Source organism: Mandrillus leucophaeus, unplaced genomic scaffold (genome assembly GCF_000951045.1).
Source record: "Mandrillus leucophaeus isolate KB7577 unplaced genomic scaffold, Mleu.le_1.0 Scaffold670, whole genome shotgun sequence".
NCBI lineage: Eukaryota > Metazoa > Chordata > Mammalia > Primates > Cercopithecidae > Mandrillus > Mandrillus leucophaeus.
In genome coordinates this window covers 576,863-594,727 of record NW_012107253.1, presented here as the reverse complement: position 1 = coordinate 594,727, position 17,865 = coordinate 576,863, and the positions used below count along the sequence as shown (strand labels likewise).

Here is a 17,865-nt window from a genome sequence, read left to right as displayed (position 1 = left end):
AACCCTGAAGTAGACCTACACAGGTATGCCCAAGTGAGTTTTGAAAAATTTTTTTTTTTTTTTTTTGAACAGTCTCGCTCTGTCACCCAGGCTGGAGTGCAGTGGCACAATCTCAACTCACTGCAACATCCGCCTCCTGGGTTCAAGCAATTCTCCTGCATTAGCCTCCGGAATAGCTGGGACTACAGGCACACACTGCCATGCCCGGCTAATTTTTTGTATTTTAGTAGACATGGGGTTTCACTGTGTTACCCATGCTGGTCTTGAACTCCTGAGCTCAGACAATCCTCCCACCTTGGCCTCCCAAAGTGCTGAGATTATAGGCGTGAGCCACCACGCCTGGCCTTTACTTTCATTTCTTCACAGCTGCATGGCTATAGTGGTTGGCTTTCATTATTGTTTCCTAGGGGCAAGGTCAGTGTTAGAAAAATTGTGGAATTTTCCGTTGACATTGCTGTGGTGAGTAGACAGCTGCTATTTATAGAGACTTATACTTTGTTGAAAAAATGAGATGCCCTGCTTGGCTTACCATAAAAACACAGATCCTTCTGGATTCCAGTAGGGAGGCCTTTTGTTCACAGCATCTGTTTTGGTTGGCCAGCCAGATGACTTCTGTGGATTTTCTCAGTCCTTTTGAAGGACACTTGACAAATAAACAAGTTTATAAATGAGTTAGCATTTTATAAATTTATTTTATTACTTTAGCTATATAGTTCTGTGAAATATTTTGAACTCTTAGGTCATTTTAGCTCAATTTTCTCACTTCCTAAATAACCTTGAGACGATCAGTCCTTTGTTAATTGTTTATTCTGCAGTTGAGACAGGTTTGTATTGATCTATAAATTTTTGTGTTCAACAAACGTTTAGTAAGTACTCAGTGTGTACTAGGCCCTGTACTAACACTGGGAACTACAGATGTGAGCAAGATATAGTCTCAGTCTTTGAGAAGTTTAGTGTCTTATATGCAATGCAAACATGTAGACAGATGATAAAAATATAGTTGAGTGCTTCCATTTGAAGTTTATTTCATCAGTTTAATGGGGAGGGGCAGGTGTCTAGGAATGCCTTCCAGAAAAAGTAATGTCTAAGTGGAGAATTGTAGAGTGAGTGGGAGTTGTCCAGGGACGGAGCAGGGGTTAGCAGGGGAGATTATATAAAAGGAAGAAGCTTGCAGGTGAAAACGACCCTGGGAAAGTAGAAACTGAAAAAGTTCAGTACATTTCTGTCAGATGGCTGATCAAGCTGTGACTTTGGGCAAAATGCTATCAACATTTGTTGAACACAGAAATGCTGTCTCTTTCACAAAGCAGACTTGTGACCTAGACTTTATTCATCTCGTGCTCAATTAGTGATTTCCAAACATTTATCATGAATTTCATAACTAAAAAATGTTTTGATTATGTACCCTCATATATTGATTATATGACAATATTTATTTATAGATGATACGTAGTACTCAAAGTTATATACATAGTAGGACATGTATAAAAAAAGGATGAGCTAAAGATGACAGGTACAATATTCTCATAGTATTAATTTTACTAAAAATACAGAAAGTAGGCCAGGTGTAGTGGCTCACGCCTTTAATCCCAGCACTTTGGGAGGCTGAGGCAGGCAGATCACTTGAGTTCAGGAGTTTGAGACAAGCCTGACCAATATAGCGAAACCCTGTCTCTACTAAAAAAATACAAAAAATTAGCCCGGATGTGGTGGCACGTGCCGGTAGTCCCAGCTACTTGGGAGGGTGAGGCAGGAGAATTGCTTGAACCCGTGAGGCAGAGGTTACAGTGAGCCGAGATCATGCCACTGCACTCCAGCCTGGGTGACAGAGCAAGACTCCATCTAAAAAAAACAAAAAACAAACCCAGAAAGTAAAGTGGTACATCATTATTCTTTAAAATCTTTGTTTAATATTATGTGATACAGCTGCTCAGAGGGCTGTTTCTAAAATCAGTTTATTTTGATACTTTAATGGCAGTCAAAGCCTGGAACAAAATGGAGGAATTTGGCTGTACTTTCTAAATCATATTCTTTTTTCTCCAGACTTTTTCACCATTTATAGAAGTGCTTTATTGAATTGTGGCTGGTAAATTTCCATCTATTAGTTTTTCTTGCAGATTAATAAAAATATATTATACTTTTATAGTGCTAATAAATGGGTTCCAAAAGTCACTGTAAGTCTTCATTTGGAAGATATTTTAAAAAGTTGTAGAATATTCTGTTTCTGACTTTATAAAGCATGAAGAGATGAGATTTTGGTATCTTTATTTTTTAGATTATATATATTATTTCAACAGCAGAATCACTTAGCAATGGAAATGTTTCCAAATATCCAATTTTGAAATGCTCTATTAGGAAAGAATTTTTCTCTCTCTCTCTCTCTTTTTTTTTTTAGAGACGAAGTCTAGCTCTTATCCCCCCAGGCTGGAGTGCAATGACGCCATCTGGGCTCACTGCAACCTCTGCCTCCTGGGTTCAAGCAATTCTCCTGCCTCAGCCTCCTGAGTAGCTGGGATTACAGGTGTGCATCACCATGCCTGGCTAATTTTTGTATTTAAAGTACAGACGGGGTTTCACCATGTTGGCCAAGCTGGTCTCGAACTCCTGACCTTAGGTGATCTGCCCGCCTCAGCCTCCCAAAGTGCTGGGATTACAGGTGTGAGCCACTGCGCCCGGCCGATTTTTTTCTCTTTTTCTTTTTTCTGGAAAAGCTGAAAAGAATTTTGACATGTCGCTAAATATTTTTATTTTGTAGGGGCAGAATGAGTTTTTTTGTTTTTTAATATCTTCTTGGTAGCATACTACTTATAACCTCTTCAGAAATATTTAGCAAGTTTGGAACTCTAATCTTTTTATTTTTAAAAAATTGTGTAACTCATCTACATTTAACAAATCTTTTAAGTACGTTTCTTGTGGTGACTAGTGAATCTGTATGGATTTAAAAACAAAAAAAAGATTATGAGGCCAAGGCAGGTGGATCACTTGAGGCCAGGGGTTTGAGACCAACCTGGCCAACATGGTGAAACCCCATCTCTACTAAAAATACAAAAATTAGACGTGGTGGTGCACAACTGTAGTCCCAGCTACTCTGAGCTGAGATTGCGCCACTGCACTCCATTCTGGGTGATAGAGCAAGACTCTGTCTCAAAAAAAAAAAAAAAAAAAAATCGGTGTCTACTTCCTATCTCCCAGAGTAGAGTAGAGGAAGATTCTATATTGATACAATTAACCTCAGTGACATCTGAGGTACCTTGTTCTGACTTAATTACAGCAATAGTTTACCTGTGAATGAAGCCGTTAAAGGCTTTTGTATCAGATGCTATCACTGTAACTTTATTCTGAGAATAATAATAATAATTATTATTATTATTATTTGAAATAGAGTCTCACTCTGTCGCCCAGGCTGGAGTGCAGTGGCACGATCTCAGCTCACTGCAAGCTCCGCCTCCTGGGTTCACACCATTCTCCTGCTTCAGCTTCCCGAGTAGCTGGGACTACAGGCGCCTGCCACCACACCTGGCTAATTTTTTTGTATTTTTAGTGGAGACTAGGTTTCACCGTGTTAGCCAGGATGGTCTCAATCTCCTGACCTCGTGATCCACCCGCCTCAGCCTCCCAGAGTGCTGGGATTACAGGCGTGAGCCACCGCGCCCGGCCAGAATTCTTTTTTAAAATTCCAGTCAAAGCAGTCATTTCATCAGTGGTTACAGTTTTCCTGTAAAATGCCTTGTTTCATTTACAGTTAAGAATACCTCCCTTTTAATACATTGTTCCTTGGTATCTTACAAAATTGTATTTCTTGTATATTTCATAATTACCCAACAAATACAAGATGAAAGAATCATCTATATTTTTATCCAGTTGTATAGCAAACCCCACACACTGTATTTTGTCCTGATATCTTCAAGTCTTTAGGGTTTTCTAAGAGCTTTTGACTATACTTACCAATAAAAGAATACATTTAGTTTGTCACCATTTTTATTTCTGTGTATAATTTCATCTATGGTCCATGGCTTTTCTTAGGGAAACAGCAGTTTCGACACTAACTTTCATACAGTTTTGTGAAGTGTCACATTAAATAGCCTGTGATTTTAGACATAGGTGGAAAAATTATAGACGTTTAACTCTTGCTGTGAACACTTAAAAGCCTGGTGGATTATGAGGACTTTGTTCGTGCCATCAGATTATATCTTAAGGTAGAGTAGACACGTAGAGTGAGGTTCATCTTTAATAAAAATGGGCTGGGCGTGGTGGCTCATGCCTATAATCTCAGCACTTTTGGGAGACCGAGGCAGGTGGTTAACCAGGTCAGGAGATTGAGACCATCCTGGCTAACATGGTAAAACCCCATCTCTACTAAAAATACAAAAAAATTAGCCGGGTGTGGTGGCGGGCGCCTGTAGTCCCACCTACTCTGGTGGCTGAGGCAGGAGAATGGCGTGAACCCAGAAGGCAGAGCTTGCAGTGAGCCGAGATCGCACCACTGCACTCCAGCCTGGGTGACCGAGTGAGATTCCATCTCAAAAAAATTAAAATACATACATACATACATACATACATGGTATGGCTGGATGCGGTGGCTCACGCCTGTAATCCTAGCACTTTGGGAGGCTGAGGCTGGCGGATTGCCTGAGCTCAGGAGTTCGAGACCAGCCTGGGCAACATGATGAAACCCCCATCTCTACTGAAAATACAAAAATTACTTGGGCGTGGTAGAGCACACCTGTAACCCAGCTACTTGGGATGCTGAGGCACAAGAATCGCTGGAACCTGGGAGGCAGAGGTTGTGGTGAGCTGAGATCCTCCTCTGCACTCCAGTCTGGGCAGCAGAGAGAGACTGTGTCAAAAAACGAAACAAAACGAAAATAAATAAGAAATGGTGTAAAGTCAATATAAATACAAGTACTAATATTTTATTTTTACACCCCAAAGGATTATCGTATAATACAAACACCCTTCAAGTACACATATCCCACTTTAGAGACTACTGCCCTAAACAACAGGGATAATGATATTGAAACTGGCCTTTTAGTTAAAATAAAACAAAGCCAAAAATAATTCACTTTCCTCTATAAACTTATATTTGGGAGACAAATGTAAGAATAATCAGCTTGAGCCAGGAGCTCAAGACCGTCCTGGCTAACACGGTGAAACCCCGACTCTACTGAAAATACAAAAAATTAGCCAGGCATGGTGGCAGGCACCTGTAGTCCCAGCTACTCGGGAGGCTGAGGCAGGAGAATGGCGTGAACCCGGGAGGTGGAACTTGCAGTGAGCCGAGATTGTGCCACTGCACTCCAGCCTGGGTGACAGAGCAAGACTCCATCTCAAAAAAAAAAAAAAAAAAAAAAATCAGCTTTGGCTTGAGGTTTGGAGAATGAACACTTCTATGACTACCTGTCATAGCTCACTAGGAAACCCTAGTGAACCATGGAAGGGTTATTGGTTAAATATATTGTATAAAGGAACATTTTGCTAGTTGCTGTTGACCAAAAAGGCTGTTTTTTAAAAAAAATATAGTCTGTAATTATTTTTGTTGAAAGATATTTGGAAGATGGTTTTTCTCAATCTATAGGAGATACAGTTTGTAGCCACCTGGGATCTCTTATAAAAAGATACTTTTTCATAGTATACTTTTTATAATATACGTAAAATTTCATAATATACTTTTGATAATATATATAAAATTTGATACATAAGTTTATCAAATTTATTGAATTTACTTTAGTGCATTTTTATTAGTCAAGATTCTTTGGAAGACATGGAAAACTAATTCAAAAAAGCTTGAGCAAAAAAAAGTGTGTTGGCTCGTAACTAATATTCAGGACTGGTCTCCAGAACTTGGTTGCCAGGTCTGTGTTTCCAGGTTGTCTGTTAGCTTGTCTGTGTCTCTGTGATAGTTTTACCGTTTTACAGTGGAAAGTCTTTCTCCGTGGGGTGCTCTGACTTGCAGAAGAATGCCTTTGGTCTAGTGCCAGCATATATAAAATCCTGTGGGTGGGATAGAGTAGACGTATTTGCATGTGTGCTGACTGGCAGTCTCACAAAACCACATGGAATGGGGAAGGAACAGTTTCCCAAAGGAAAGGTTTGCTCTTACTTCAGAGGAAGGGATGCTGGGAGTCAAAAACAATAGATGTTCATTATAGCAATGAGAGTGATGAAGAAGAGAGGACAGAAAGGCGTAAAGTATTCTTTAAGGGAATAGAACATGACTTAATTTGATTTTCCTAATCATTGTTTCTTACAGAGCATGCAAGCAGCAAGATGTCCTACAGATGAATTATCTTTAACCAATTGTGCAGTTGTGAATGAAAAGGATTTCCAGTCTGGCCAGTGAGTATCTGACTTTGTTTTCTTTTAACCTGCTAAGTGGCATTTCAGAAACTTCCAGAGAGTCATTTTTAGGAAACATTGGAAAATATTTTTTTTTTAATTTTTCTTGCTGAGTTGGAAAATGGAGATGATGAAAAATTGTGTATTTGAATCATTACTGTGTCAAACTTTGATAAATACTGTATAATGTTTTTAAAATCACATACAGTTTTTTATGTATAAAACTTTAGTTTTCATAGGTTGTCTTAGGAGAGCTAAACATACTGGTTGTATGAATCATATATAGCAGAGTTGTTAGGTGTTTGATTTTGGCCAACTCAGATTGTTTGAGTTTTCCTGGCTCTACCAATTACAAACTGGGTGACCATTTCTGTACCTCTATGTCCTGATCTGTATAATGGAGATGATCTCTTCTTCAAGGTAGCTATGAAGAGTAAGTTACATAAATAAAGTGCTTAGGACAGTGCCCAACATGTTAACAAGCCCTTAGTAAATATTAGCTGTTATGGTTATTATTACCATGGTAATCCAAGAGACATGAACATTGGAAGATGGGCTGGGTGTGGTGGCTCATGCCTGTAATCCTAGTACTTTGGGAGGCCAAGGTGGGCTGATTGCCTAAGCTCAGGAATTTGGGACCAACCTGGCCAACATGGTGAAACCGCATGTCTACTAAAAATAAAAATTAGCCAGGCATGGTGGTGTGCGCCTGTAGTCCCAGTTTCTCAGCAGGCTGAGGCATGAGAATCACTTGAACCCAGGAGGCAGAGACTGTAGTGAGCTGAGATGGCACCACTGCACTCCAGCCTGGGTGACACAGCGAAACTCTGTATCAAAAAAAAAGGAAAGAGAAAATTGGAAGATGCAAAGCAAATGTAGAATCCTTAAAGGCATTTTGCATTGTAATTTATTTTAACTGATTCATATCACCCCACTGCCAGGACTTCTAAAGACCCTGCTGCAAGTTCAATGCCATCCATATGCTTCTGAGATTGGTATACATAAGAAGATGAAGGGGCTGTAGGGAAATAAGAGGCAAGGTGGTAGGGTTTTAACTGAGCATTTTTCTTAAAATGTTGTCTGTGAAATACATGAGTTTCACAGAGTTAGAAATGCTAATCATCTTTGGTTTCCAGCTTCAGAGTAAGAGGCTGTACTATATGGTGATATTAACATTGTTTCCAGTGCTAAACATTCTGTGATGCTAAATTGAGCACAGGACTTTCAACAGATAAACTGAAGTGTAGATAATCAATGTGAGAATTTGTAGAATTCTTTTACATATGTTAAATGTTCACTGTGCTCATGGTGGGTTTACTCAAAATGTAGTTGATATAAGGAACATGTGTTCTAGTGGCAAGAAAATATGTATAGAAACATTAGCCATTGATGTGAAAAATTACAGCATTCTAAGAAGATAATTTTTAAAAAGATAGTGAGCTAGGCATGTTGGGGCATGCCTGTAGTCCCAACTACTTTAGAGACTGAGGCAGGAGAATCCCTTGAGCCCAGGAGTTTGAGGCCCGCCTGGGCAACATAGCAAGACCGCATCTATTAAAAAAAAAAAAAAAAAAAAAAGATACGGCTGATGCATAACAGGATTTGAAGCTTCTGTCTTACACATAGTACTTTCTAGTTACCTGGTATAGGAGATTATCATGAGAGGACTATTTTTTTTTTTTTTAAACAGGTAATTTCTGAACAGGGAATTAGCACAAAATTTTTTAAAACAGTAAATATTGATGTCTACATGAAAGCTGATGTATTTGGGAATTTTTTAAATCTTTTTTTTTTTTATTTTGTAGGTTGTTTTAGCCTGTTGACAGAGTCTGCAAATAAATTTAATAAGTAGTCTAAAAACTAACCTTTTTTGATTGCTATATCCTAGCTCTTTTATCTTTGGCTCTCCTTATTTTATTAGGATGTGAAGTAATTCTCAGGAGAGGAAATTCATCTAGTTTTTACTTGATATCAAGGACTCTAAATCACTAGCTTCAGTTTTATGTAAACTGGAAATGTAATGAAGTTGGTATTTTGGATGGTATTTTGGCTGGATTCTACTTGATGAGTGTTTGACCCAAGGTGCTCCTTGTATCTGGAACACATTTGGGATTGCTGATAGTTTTGGAAACTAAATTTGTGGTTCTGTTTCTTCAAGACACAGATAATGTAGTTTCCACCTGATACTCATTAAATATCAGTTTGAAAAGAAATACATTTTGAAATTATGTTCTTCATTTCCTTCAAAGTGGAGTACTAACTACGTTTCTGTCCTTTAGGCATGTGATTGTGAGGACCTCTCCCAATCACAGGTACACATTTACACTGAAGACACATCCATCAGTGGTTCCAGGGAGCATTGCATTTAGTTTACCTCAGGTAACTCAGATGTTAATTTATTCTCTTCTGTTTTTGAAAGTCATAGAATATAAATAGTCCGTTCATTTTAAGCAAGCATCATCCTATTACTGTATTGATTCATACTGAAGAAAAACATCTAAGTATTATATAAGGAATTTAAAGATACAGTCTTTTCTTTTTTTTTAAGACAGGGTCTCGTTCTGTCACCCAGAACGAGAGTGGCATGATCACTCTCGCTGGAGTGGCATGATCACTGCTCCTCATCTCAAGCAATTCTCGTACCTCAGTCTCCCAAGTAGCTGAGACTACAGGCTTGTACCACTGTGCCTGACTAATTTTAAAATTGTTTGTAGAGATGGGTCTTAACTGTGTTCCCCAAGCTAGTCTTTAACTCTTAGGCTCAAGTAATCCTCCCACCTTGGCCTCCCAAAGTGCTGGGATTATAGGGTGTGAATCATCACGCCCAACCTAAAGACAGATTCTTAACTGCCAATTTTTGCTATGGCTGCCTTCTTTTGCCTTGATTTTTTTCCCTAATTTTTAAAGATTTTGCAGTAAAATCAGTCAGCTATCACATAAAGGGTCAAGTTATTTTAATGTTAACTCCCAGGGTAACAGAAAAGATAAAAAACATTTTATTTGTAAAATTGACATCTAAGAATAGTGATTTTATAATGTGATGGCGTTATACTAAAGAATTTGGAAAGAGTCTTAAATTACAACATAAGTTGCTAGGCTCCCATAACAACTGGATGGGTTGTGATTACAGTTACAACTGTTGGTGGATTCTCTGGAATCCAGAGAATTAGATTGCTTAGCGCTGCCCCAGGCACATCATACAGAATATAAAGCACCACAAATACTAGTCTGTATCTTCTTCTCCCTTATCATTTTACTCAGGCTGCTGACTGACCCCAGTCCTAAGTAATGTAAATACAATCCCTACCTCCTCCTAGTATGCTAGTGAGCATTGGTAGCCTTCCCTGAAGGTTTAGAGAAAGAGATCAAACACTCATTTAAGAACTATTAGGCTGGTTGCAATGACTCATGCACTTTGGGAGGCCAAAGCTGGTGGATCACTTGAGTCCAGCAGTTCAAGACCATGTGGGCAACATGGCGAAACCCCCTCTCTACTAAAAGTACAAAAATTATCTGGGCGTGGTGGTGCCTGCCTGTAGTCCTAATTTCTTGTGGGGCTGAGGGAGGAGGATCACTTGAGCCTGGGAAATCGAGGCTGCAGTGAGGTGAGATACTGCCACTGCACTCTAGCCTAGGTGACAAAGTGAGACCCTGTTTAAAAAAGAAAACAAACAAACAAACAATAATTATTAGATGGGCCAGGTGCCTCACACTTATAATCCTAGAGGTTTGGGAGGTGGAGGAGGATCACTTGAGACCAAGAATTCCAGACCAGTATAGCGAGACCCTTGTCCCCCACACTGTCTCTACAAAAAAAAATTTTTAATTAGCTGGGCATGGGGTCACATGCCTGTAGTCCAGGCTACTTAGGAAGCTGAGGTTAGGAGGATCACTTGAGCCCAGGAAGTCGAGGCTGTAGTGAGCTATGATTGTGCCACCATGCCCCAGCCTGGGCTACAGAGTGAGATTCTGTCTCTTTAAAAAGAGGAAAAAAAGGAACTATTGAAGATCTCTTGAAGCCCTCAAAAATTACAGGAAATTTTCACTTACTATTCCACCTGTCTGTTTGATACCTCTTCATTATCCAGACCACTTTCACATTTATTTCTAGAGATTAAAAATTTGGGATATTCCAGGGTTCATCAGCTTTTACAGTGTTCCATTTGGGATTCTGATTGTTAGAAATAGCTTGAGACGTGACCATTTCTCCTTGTCTCTGTTTTATTTAAATTTAAAAAAAAATTTCCCCCAACATTTACTATAGGCCAGGTTCTATTCTCAGTACTTTGGCATGTGTTAGCTCTTTTAATTCTCCAAACAACCTTATAAAATAGCTACTGTTGTTATCCCTAAGGACTGCTGTATCAGTCCATTTTCATACTGCTATGAAGAAATACCGGAGACTGGGTAATTTGTAAAGAAAAACAAGATTTCATGGACTCACTGTTCCACATGGCTGCAGAGGCCTCACAATCATGGTGGAAGGCGAAGGAGGAGCAAAGTCATGTCTTACATGGCGGCAGACAAGAGAGCGTGTGCAGGGGAACTGCCCTTTATAAAACCGTCAGATCTCATGAGAGTTATTCACTGTCATGCAAACAGCATGGGAAAACCCACGCCCATGATTCAGTTACCTCCCACTGGGTCTCTCCCATGACACATGGGGAGTATGGGAACTAAAGATGAAATTTAGGTGGGGACACAGCCAAACCATATCAGCTGTCTTTGGGATTGAAGTACAGAACCTAAATGTGGCTTCCTTTTGACTTAAAGTCTAAGCTTAACGAGCATGGTGCTAAATTTCAGGTTGGCTGAAAGTGGGGTGGGGTTTTACAGAAGAGGTCTTCTGGGGGAGGTGAAGGGCAGAGAGGAGGGAAACAGGATGTGGTAAGAAAGCTGCAAGGGAGAGCACTTGTTGCACGTATTCACAGTGCAGCATCTTCTAAATCATAGTGCAGCACTTCTAAATTACCCACTACAGAGTCTGCAGTGTTCGGATGTGCAGGCGAACTGTTGATTTTCAACCAAAAATTGTTTTTCTCATTGTTCTTTGGAGTGTTATCAGTAATTACTAATTTTGAATCTATACCAAGCAAGCCCCAAATTCCTGCCGAAACACAATCTGGCCTGCCTTCATACTTCTTGCCATTATAAACAGTAGGGATTTGGGAAAGCCTAAAATCTAGCTGTAAATGTCTAAAAATCTTCTGGCTAGTATACAAAGAGTAGCTATGACTATCTAATGATTTCAGTCCCTGATTGGGTTTCAAAATAGATTTTCTGACCAGTTTTAATTGAGTCTTCATGAATCAAATGTCTTCCTTTTTGAGATACTGTAACAAACAGTAAAACTAACTGCAGCAGTACATTTAAAACACTGAAGTGTGATCTGATACAGTGAAGACCTTCTGTAGCATCATATTGTGCAAAGGAGCATCCTTCTCAGTGGTGCCAGCTTTACTGCAAAAGGCAAGCTTTGCACGTTTTGGAACAGATGTTCAGATATAAACTATAGCACATGCATTACTTTCCTGGGGTAAGTAACAGAGAACCATTGCTGGTGGCTTAAAACAACAGAGATTTATTCTCACCATTCTGGAGGCTAGAAGTCTGAAATCAAGCTGTTAGTAGAGCTATTCCCTCTCTGAAGGCTCTAGGGAAGAATCTGTTCTGTACTTAGCTTCTGGTGTTGCCGGCAATCCTTTGGTATTCCTTGGCCTGTAGCTGCATCATTTCAGTTTCTGCCTCTGCTATCACATGATGGTGTTCTGTCTATGTGTCTTTGTCTCTTTCTTCTTAGAAGGACACCAGTCATATTGGCTTAGGGTTCACCCTACTTCATTATGGCCTCATGTTAACTTGATTACATTTGCAGAGATCGTATTTTTAAATAAAGTCACATCCACAGTCCAAACATACTTTGGAGGGGGAGAGCACAGTTCAACCATAATAGCATACCATGTTTTGATCTTTGAATGTGTTCTGAAAATTCATTAAAATTCCTCTTTTTTTCTTGTCTACTTTTGATTGCTTTGGTTTTAAGTATCTTTTTTTTTCTCTTTTACTTTACAGAGAAAATGGGCTGGGCTTTCTATTGGGCAAGAAATAGAAGGTAGGTATATTTTTTAGCCACCTGATAAAGATTTTTTATATTATTTTCTCAGATATTGAGAGCTGTACAATTTTTTATTACTAGTGATCAGACCTTAAACATTCATTGTATCAGAATACTGGTTAGATCTATGAGAATGTAAGTAAATAGTTATGGTACCTCTCTTCCTATATCTTTTATGAAGTGTGTGATAAGGTCATCATAGTTCAAGGCAAGGAAAGCAATTGACTTCCAGTTTGGGGGGTGGCGGGGTGGAAAGACTAAGCTGCTAATAGATAATAAGCCAAAGAGCTAATAAGCAAAAACTGGCATTGTCTCTTAGGCAATGTGGCAGAGTTAAGAAATGGAGTATGAGTCGTCTTTAGTCAGATGATTTTATGTCAACTTCATGGATACAGTGGGGGAAGGAAAGAGAACGCAAGTGTAAATTAAACCAGCTTTTCTTCTGCTTGTCTTTAAAACTTAAAAAATTATAGAAAGGTTGCAAAAATAATGCGAAGAATTTATGTATACTACCTTTACCCAGCTTTACCAGTTGTCATATTTTCTTTATCTTTCTGGCTCCCTGTCTTCCTCTCTGGGTCTCTGTCTCTCTCTGTACACACACACACACACACACACACACACACACACTTCTTTTATCCTACTTATTTAGGAACCTGACAACTTATCATTTTTTCTAAGTTAGATGGAATTTAAACATTGGGGCTATTTTATTTTATTTTATTTTTGAGATGGAGACTCGCTCTGTTACCAGGCTGGAGTGCAGTGGCGCAATCTCAGCTCACTGCAACCTCCGCCTCCAGGGTTCCAGCAATTCTGCCTCAGCCTTGCAAGTAGCTGGGACTACAGGCACACGCCACCACACCTGGCTAATTTTTGTATTTTTAGTAGAGATGGGGTTTCACCATGTTGGCCAGGATGGTCTCAATCTCTTGATCTCGGGATCCGCCTGCCTCAGCCTCCCGGAGTGCTGGGATTACAGGCATGAGCCACTGCACCCGGCTAACATTGGAGTTATTTTTAGTTGGCTTTTTCTCTGTGGAAGTATGAACACTTGTTAAATTTAATGAGAAAATGGGGTAGTATGTAACGTAGGTTTCTAATTTTAATAAATTTTCTAAATATGAGGCTAAGAGTACTTAAAACTTTGAATCTAGATATTTCCTTTTGTGACAAGATACAGAAATTCAAGGTTATAAATTTTGATGAGTTGAGAAATGTGTTTTGTGGTTTAACTTGTAAAAGCATTGTTCTGCTAACAGAAATGCTTATCTTGATTGTAAAGTCAGATCTTTAAAGAAGTGGCTCAAACAGACTTAATAAGCAAAATTGTAAAACCCAGTAATCAGGTGGGAGTAAAGTGGAGTAAGCTTGAGGGAAGGTAGAGTTTTGGGGCCCAAGTGATGTGGATGATGTGGCCATAAAGGTAGAAAACTGGTTCGGTTTAAGTAGAGATGTAGACCAAGATGGGATAGGAGGTGTGGTTTGAAGGAGGAGTGCTCAAGCATTCTGGAATGGGAGTTCCGTAAGGTGAAACATTTTAGTCAAGTCAGTGATTTTAGTCTGAGGGAATCTTCTGGAGGAATCATTTAGTCTGTCTTCTTTCCATCTGGCAGTGCCATATTTTAAGTGTTACAGGCTAATGTTTTGACTACTATATATACACCTATCATTGTAAAGTCCAAGTTTATTCAAAGAATTGGATAAACTTATTTTTTGCTTATAAAATCTTTATTAGTCTTTTATATTAAATTATTATTAGCCATAAAATAAGAAAACATTCTCAATCTTCTGCTTTGATCCTGGATGAAATCTTCAGGACTCAAGAGTCCCTGACTCAAGAGTCCCTTTGGGACTGACCATGGTGCTGACTTGGCGCTGCCTGGGATACTGTCCATGGTGCTGCCCATAGCACTTGAAATGGTAACAGCTTGGTCTTTTCTATTTGGGAACATTGGCCTTAAACTAAAATGCATTTGAAAACTACAGTCAGCACATTACTACAGTCAGTAGTAATTATATATTTATATATTTATTTATTTATTTTTGAGATGGAATCTTGCTCTGTCGCTGAGGCTGGGGTGCAGTGGCATGATCTCAGTTCACTGCAACCTCCTCCCCAGTTCAAGCAGTTCTCCTGCCTCAGCCTCCCAAGTAGCTGGGATTAGAGGCATGTGCCACCACGCCTGGCTAATTCTTGTATTTTTAGTAGAGAAGGGGTTTTGCCATGTTGGCCAGGCTGTTCTCAAACTCCTGACCTCAAATGATCCACCCACTGGATTATAGGTGTGAGCCACCGTGCCTGGCCGATATTTTAAATACACTGATTCAAATTTCTCAGTATGAAGATGACATGAATATATGTATACACACACATATGTATGCATTATGACATTATGATATTGTTTTGGTATCTTTAATGCACAAAATGGTATTATACTATACAAACCTTTCTGCTGTAGACTTGTCACTCAATATTATGTTTCCAAGGGCCATCCATCTTTTTTTGAGATGGAGTTTTGCTCTTGTTGCCCAGGCTAAAGTGCAATGGTATGATCTCGACTCACTACAGCCTCTCCTCCCAGGTTCAAGCGATTCTCCTGCCTCAGCCACCTGAGTAGCTGGGACTTACAGGCATGCACCACCACTCTGGCGAATACTTTCTATTTTTAGTAGAGATGGAGTTTCACCATGTTGACCAGGCTGGTCTCGAACTCCTGACCTCTGGCGATCCACCCACCTCAGCCTCCCAAAGTGCTGGGATTACAGGTGTGAGCCACCACGCCTGGCCAGGCCATCCATCTTTATTAAGTATACATAAAGTTGGTTTTTTTTTTTTCTTTTTTTTTTTGACAGGGTCTCACTTGGCTGGAGTGCAGTGATGCAGTCATGGCTCACTGCAGCCTCAGTACCTGGCTAATTTTTTTATTTTGTGTAGAGACAGGGTCTCACTGTGTTGCCCAGTCTGGTCTCTAAATTCTGGACTTAAGTGATCCTCCCGCCATAGCCTCCCAAAGTTCTGGGATTACAGATGTGAGCCACTGTGCCTGGCCAAGTTTTAATTTTAATAAAAATTGCTGTATAGTATTCTACATTATGAATATACAAACATTTTTCAATGTTTAAGTACTATAAACAATGCTGCAGTGAACCTCCCTGTAGATGTTTAGACAAATGTTCTAGCATCTTTCTGGGACAAACACCTAGAAATGGAATTGCTGAATCAATGTATTCATTTTTACATTAAGATTTCAACCTACAAATATTTTCACTACATGAGGGAAATAACTAAGCTCTCTTGCCTATCAAAGTTACTCAGCGTATAGCCTGTACTTTATAGGAAATGTTAAGAAGGAGCAAGCCATCCAGAATTGGAGACAGGAGAGTGTTCTGAAACTTTTAGCCAAAATTTGAACTTATTATTTGATCTTCAGTGTGTTTTATGTTCCTTCCTCAGGCTTTGTTATTTTGCTTTTGAAGTAGTTAAAATATGTTTATGTCCCCCCTTTAAATACAGAAATCTGATTATACAAACAATTTCATTTAAATAGTTTACAGAAAATCGGCCGTTTGCGGTGACTCATGCCTGTAATCCCAGCACTTTGGGAGTCCAGGGCGGGCGGATCACGAGGTCAGGAGATCGAGACCATCCTAGCCAACATAGTGAAACCCTGTCTCTACTAAAAATACAAGAATTAGCTGGGCATGGTGGCATGCGCCTGTAATCCCAGCTACTTGGGAAGCTGAGGCATGAGAATCACTTGAACCCAGCAGGTGGAGGTTGCAGTGAGTTGAGATCGTGCCATTGTACTTCAGCCTGGGTGACAGAGCAAGACTCTGTTTCAAACATAAAATAAGAGTTTACAGAAAATCCTTGTATATAACTCAAGTGGCTAGAATATAAGAAATAAGTTTAGAACAGAATTTAGAATATGAAATGACCATAAAGACTTATCTAGTTCAGTATTGATTTATAGATGTGACAAATCAAGGCACAGAGAACTTAAATTATTTACTTGGATTCTTCTGATTGCTAGCAGAATCTGTTGAAACATACATACTCAAAGTCCCTTTGAAGAGAACAGCTTTGTTTGTAATTCACTAGAATCTTTGCAACAGACATTTAATACTGCACAGTGACTTTTTTTGCTTACCTCTTGCTATTTGACCTCAGTAGCTCACAAAAGTTCCATGCCTGTTGTTCAAAGCAAGTGTGAAAAAAGTCTCATTTATTACCTGCTTTTGTGGTGAGAACTGCAGAAGCTCACTTACCCCATGTGACTTGGACTGGTACTTAAGTGAAAAGTCGGTTAAAGGCCTTTTCTTGGAGGTTTGGTCCATGGATTGGAGTGCTGTATTATCTTTTGTGCATACACTTCACCCGTAATTTCCAGGTGGATTTCTTTGAAATGGCTGGAGAACTTAGACTTTGTAGAGCATCCGAGAGTGCCAAAACCTCTTGGATTTTTGTAGAGTTCACTCCCAACCTTTTCTGATTTTAATGCTCATACCTAGTTAGCAGTATTTTTTTTCTAGAAGAAACTCTTCATTTAAAAAAATTTCCCAAAGCTTTCAACTTAGATTTATAATATCTATTCTAGAATGTCAAAGTCATTGTAATAACAGTTCAACAACCAGACCTTCAGAAGTTTTTATACTATTTAATTATATATCATAATTAACTGTAACAAGCGTAACTAGCACAGACAGATTCCAGAATGAACTTGGCTGACCCATGATGTGTAGCAGCTCCGTCTACAAGCTCTGAGCATTAGGCAAACCATAGGCTGATGGGTATATATTGGAGGGATAAAAGTTGGTCAGCTTTCTGATGAGTCAGCTCAGTGGAAGTTGCTTAAGAGAGCTGCTACTGTATCCTTAAGGGGACACTGGCAAATTTTAGGACAATTATCTTCAGGGAACCTAAAGGGAAAATAAATGTGTGTGTGTGTGTGTGTGTGTGTGTGTGTGTGTCAAGCCTTATTGAAGAGTAGCGATAGACTCTTTCTTACGGCACATAATCAAGTTGCCCTATTTGGGGAAACTCAAATGCAAAAATCCTCTTGAACTTTTCTGGGTAGCTTACTCTACTCTTTCCTAATAGTACCACTACACTATATAGCACTGTAATATTTTTTGCTTTAAAAGTTTGTTTATAAACTGGCATTTATAAGTATACTTTTGAGCTGATTTAAGAATCAAGTCTTTTTCCTAGGGAAATGCTTCTTTGTAATTATCTGTAACTAGCAAAATTTGTTTTAACACATATTTTTCTAAAAATATGATACGTAAACTCTGTTGTTGTACAATTCAAGGTTTTTGGTTGAACAGTTATTACATGATATAAAATCATGTGTAACACTTTAATATTTAAATTTATTACACTATAACCTAAAAGTCATTTTAGAACTTTT

General features: G+C 39.1%; 1 protein-coding gene across 5 annotated transcripts in view; it reads left to right on the top strand.

Moving 5' to 3' along the window:
• Window positions 1-17,865, top strand: part of NSF (N-ethylmaleimide-sensitive factor) — a 164,549-nt gene that overhangs the window by 23,241 nt on the left and 123,443 nt on the right. For 2 of the 5 annotated variants that reach the window (XM_012001930.1, XM_012001932.1), the window contains exons 1-2: window positions 6,248-6,336; window positions 8,616-8,715. Coding sequence is in view for 2 of the 5 variants with exons in the window: in XM_012001929.1 (XP_011857319.1) it covers window positions 6,253-6,336; window positions 8,616-8,715; window positions 12,409-12,448 (224 nt within the window). In the remaining 3 variants the exon portion in view is untranslated. Of the gene's footprint in view, window positions 1-6,247; window positions 6,337-8,615; window positions 8,716-12,408; window positions 12,449-17,865 lie in introns of those variants that run through there. The other 3 variants (XM_012001929.1, XM_012001928.1, XM_012001931.1) reach the window with 3 other exon arrangements.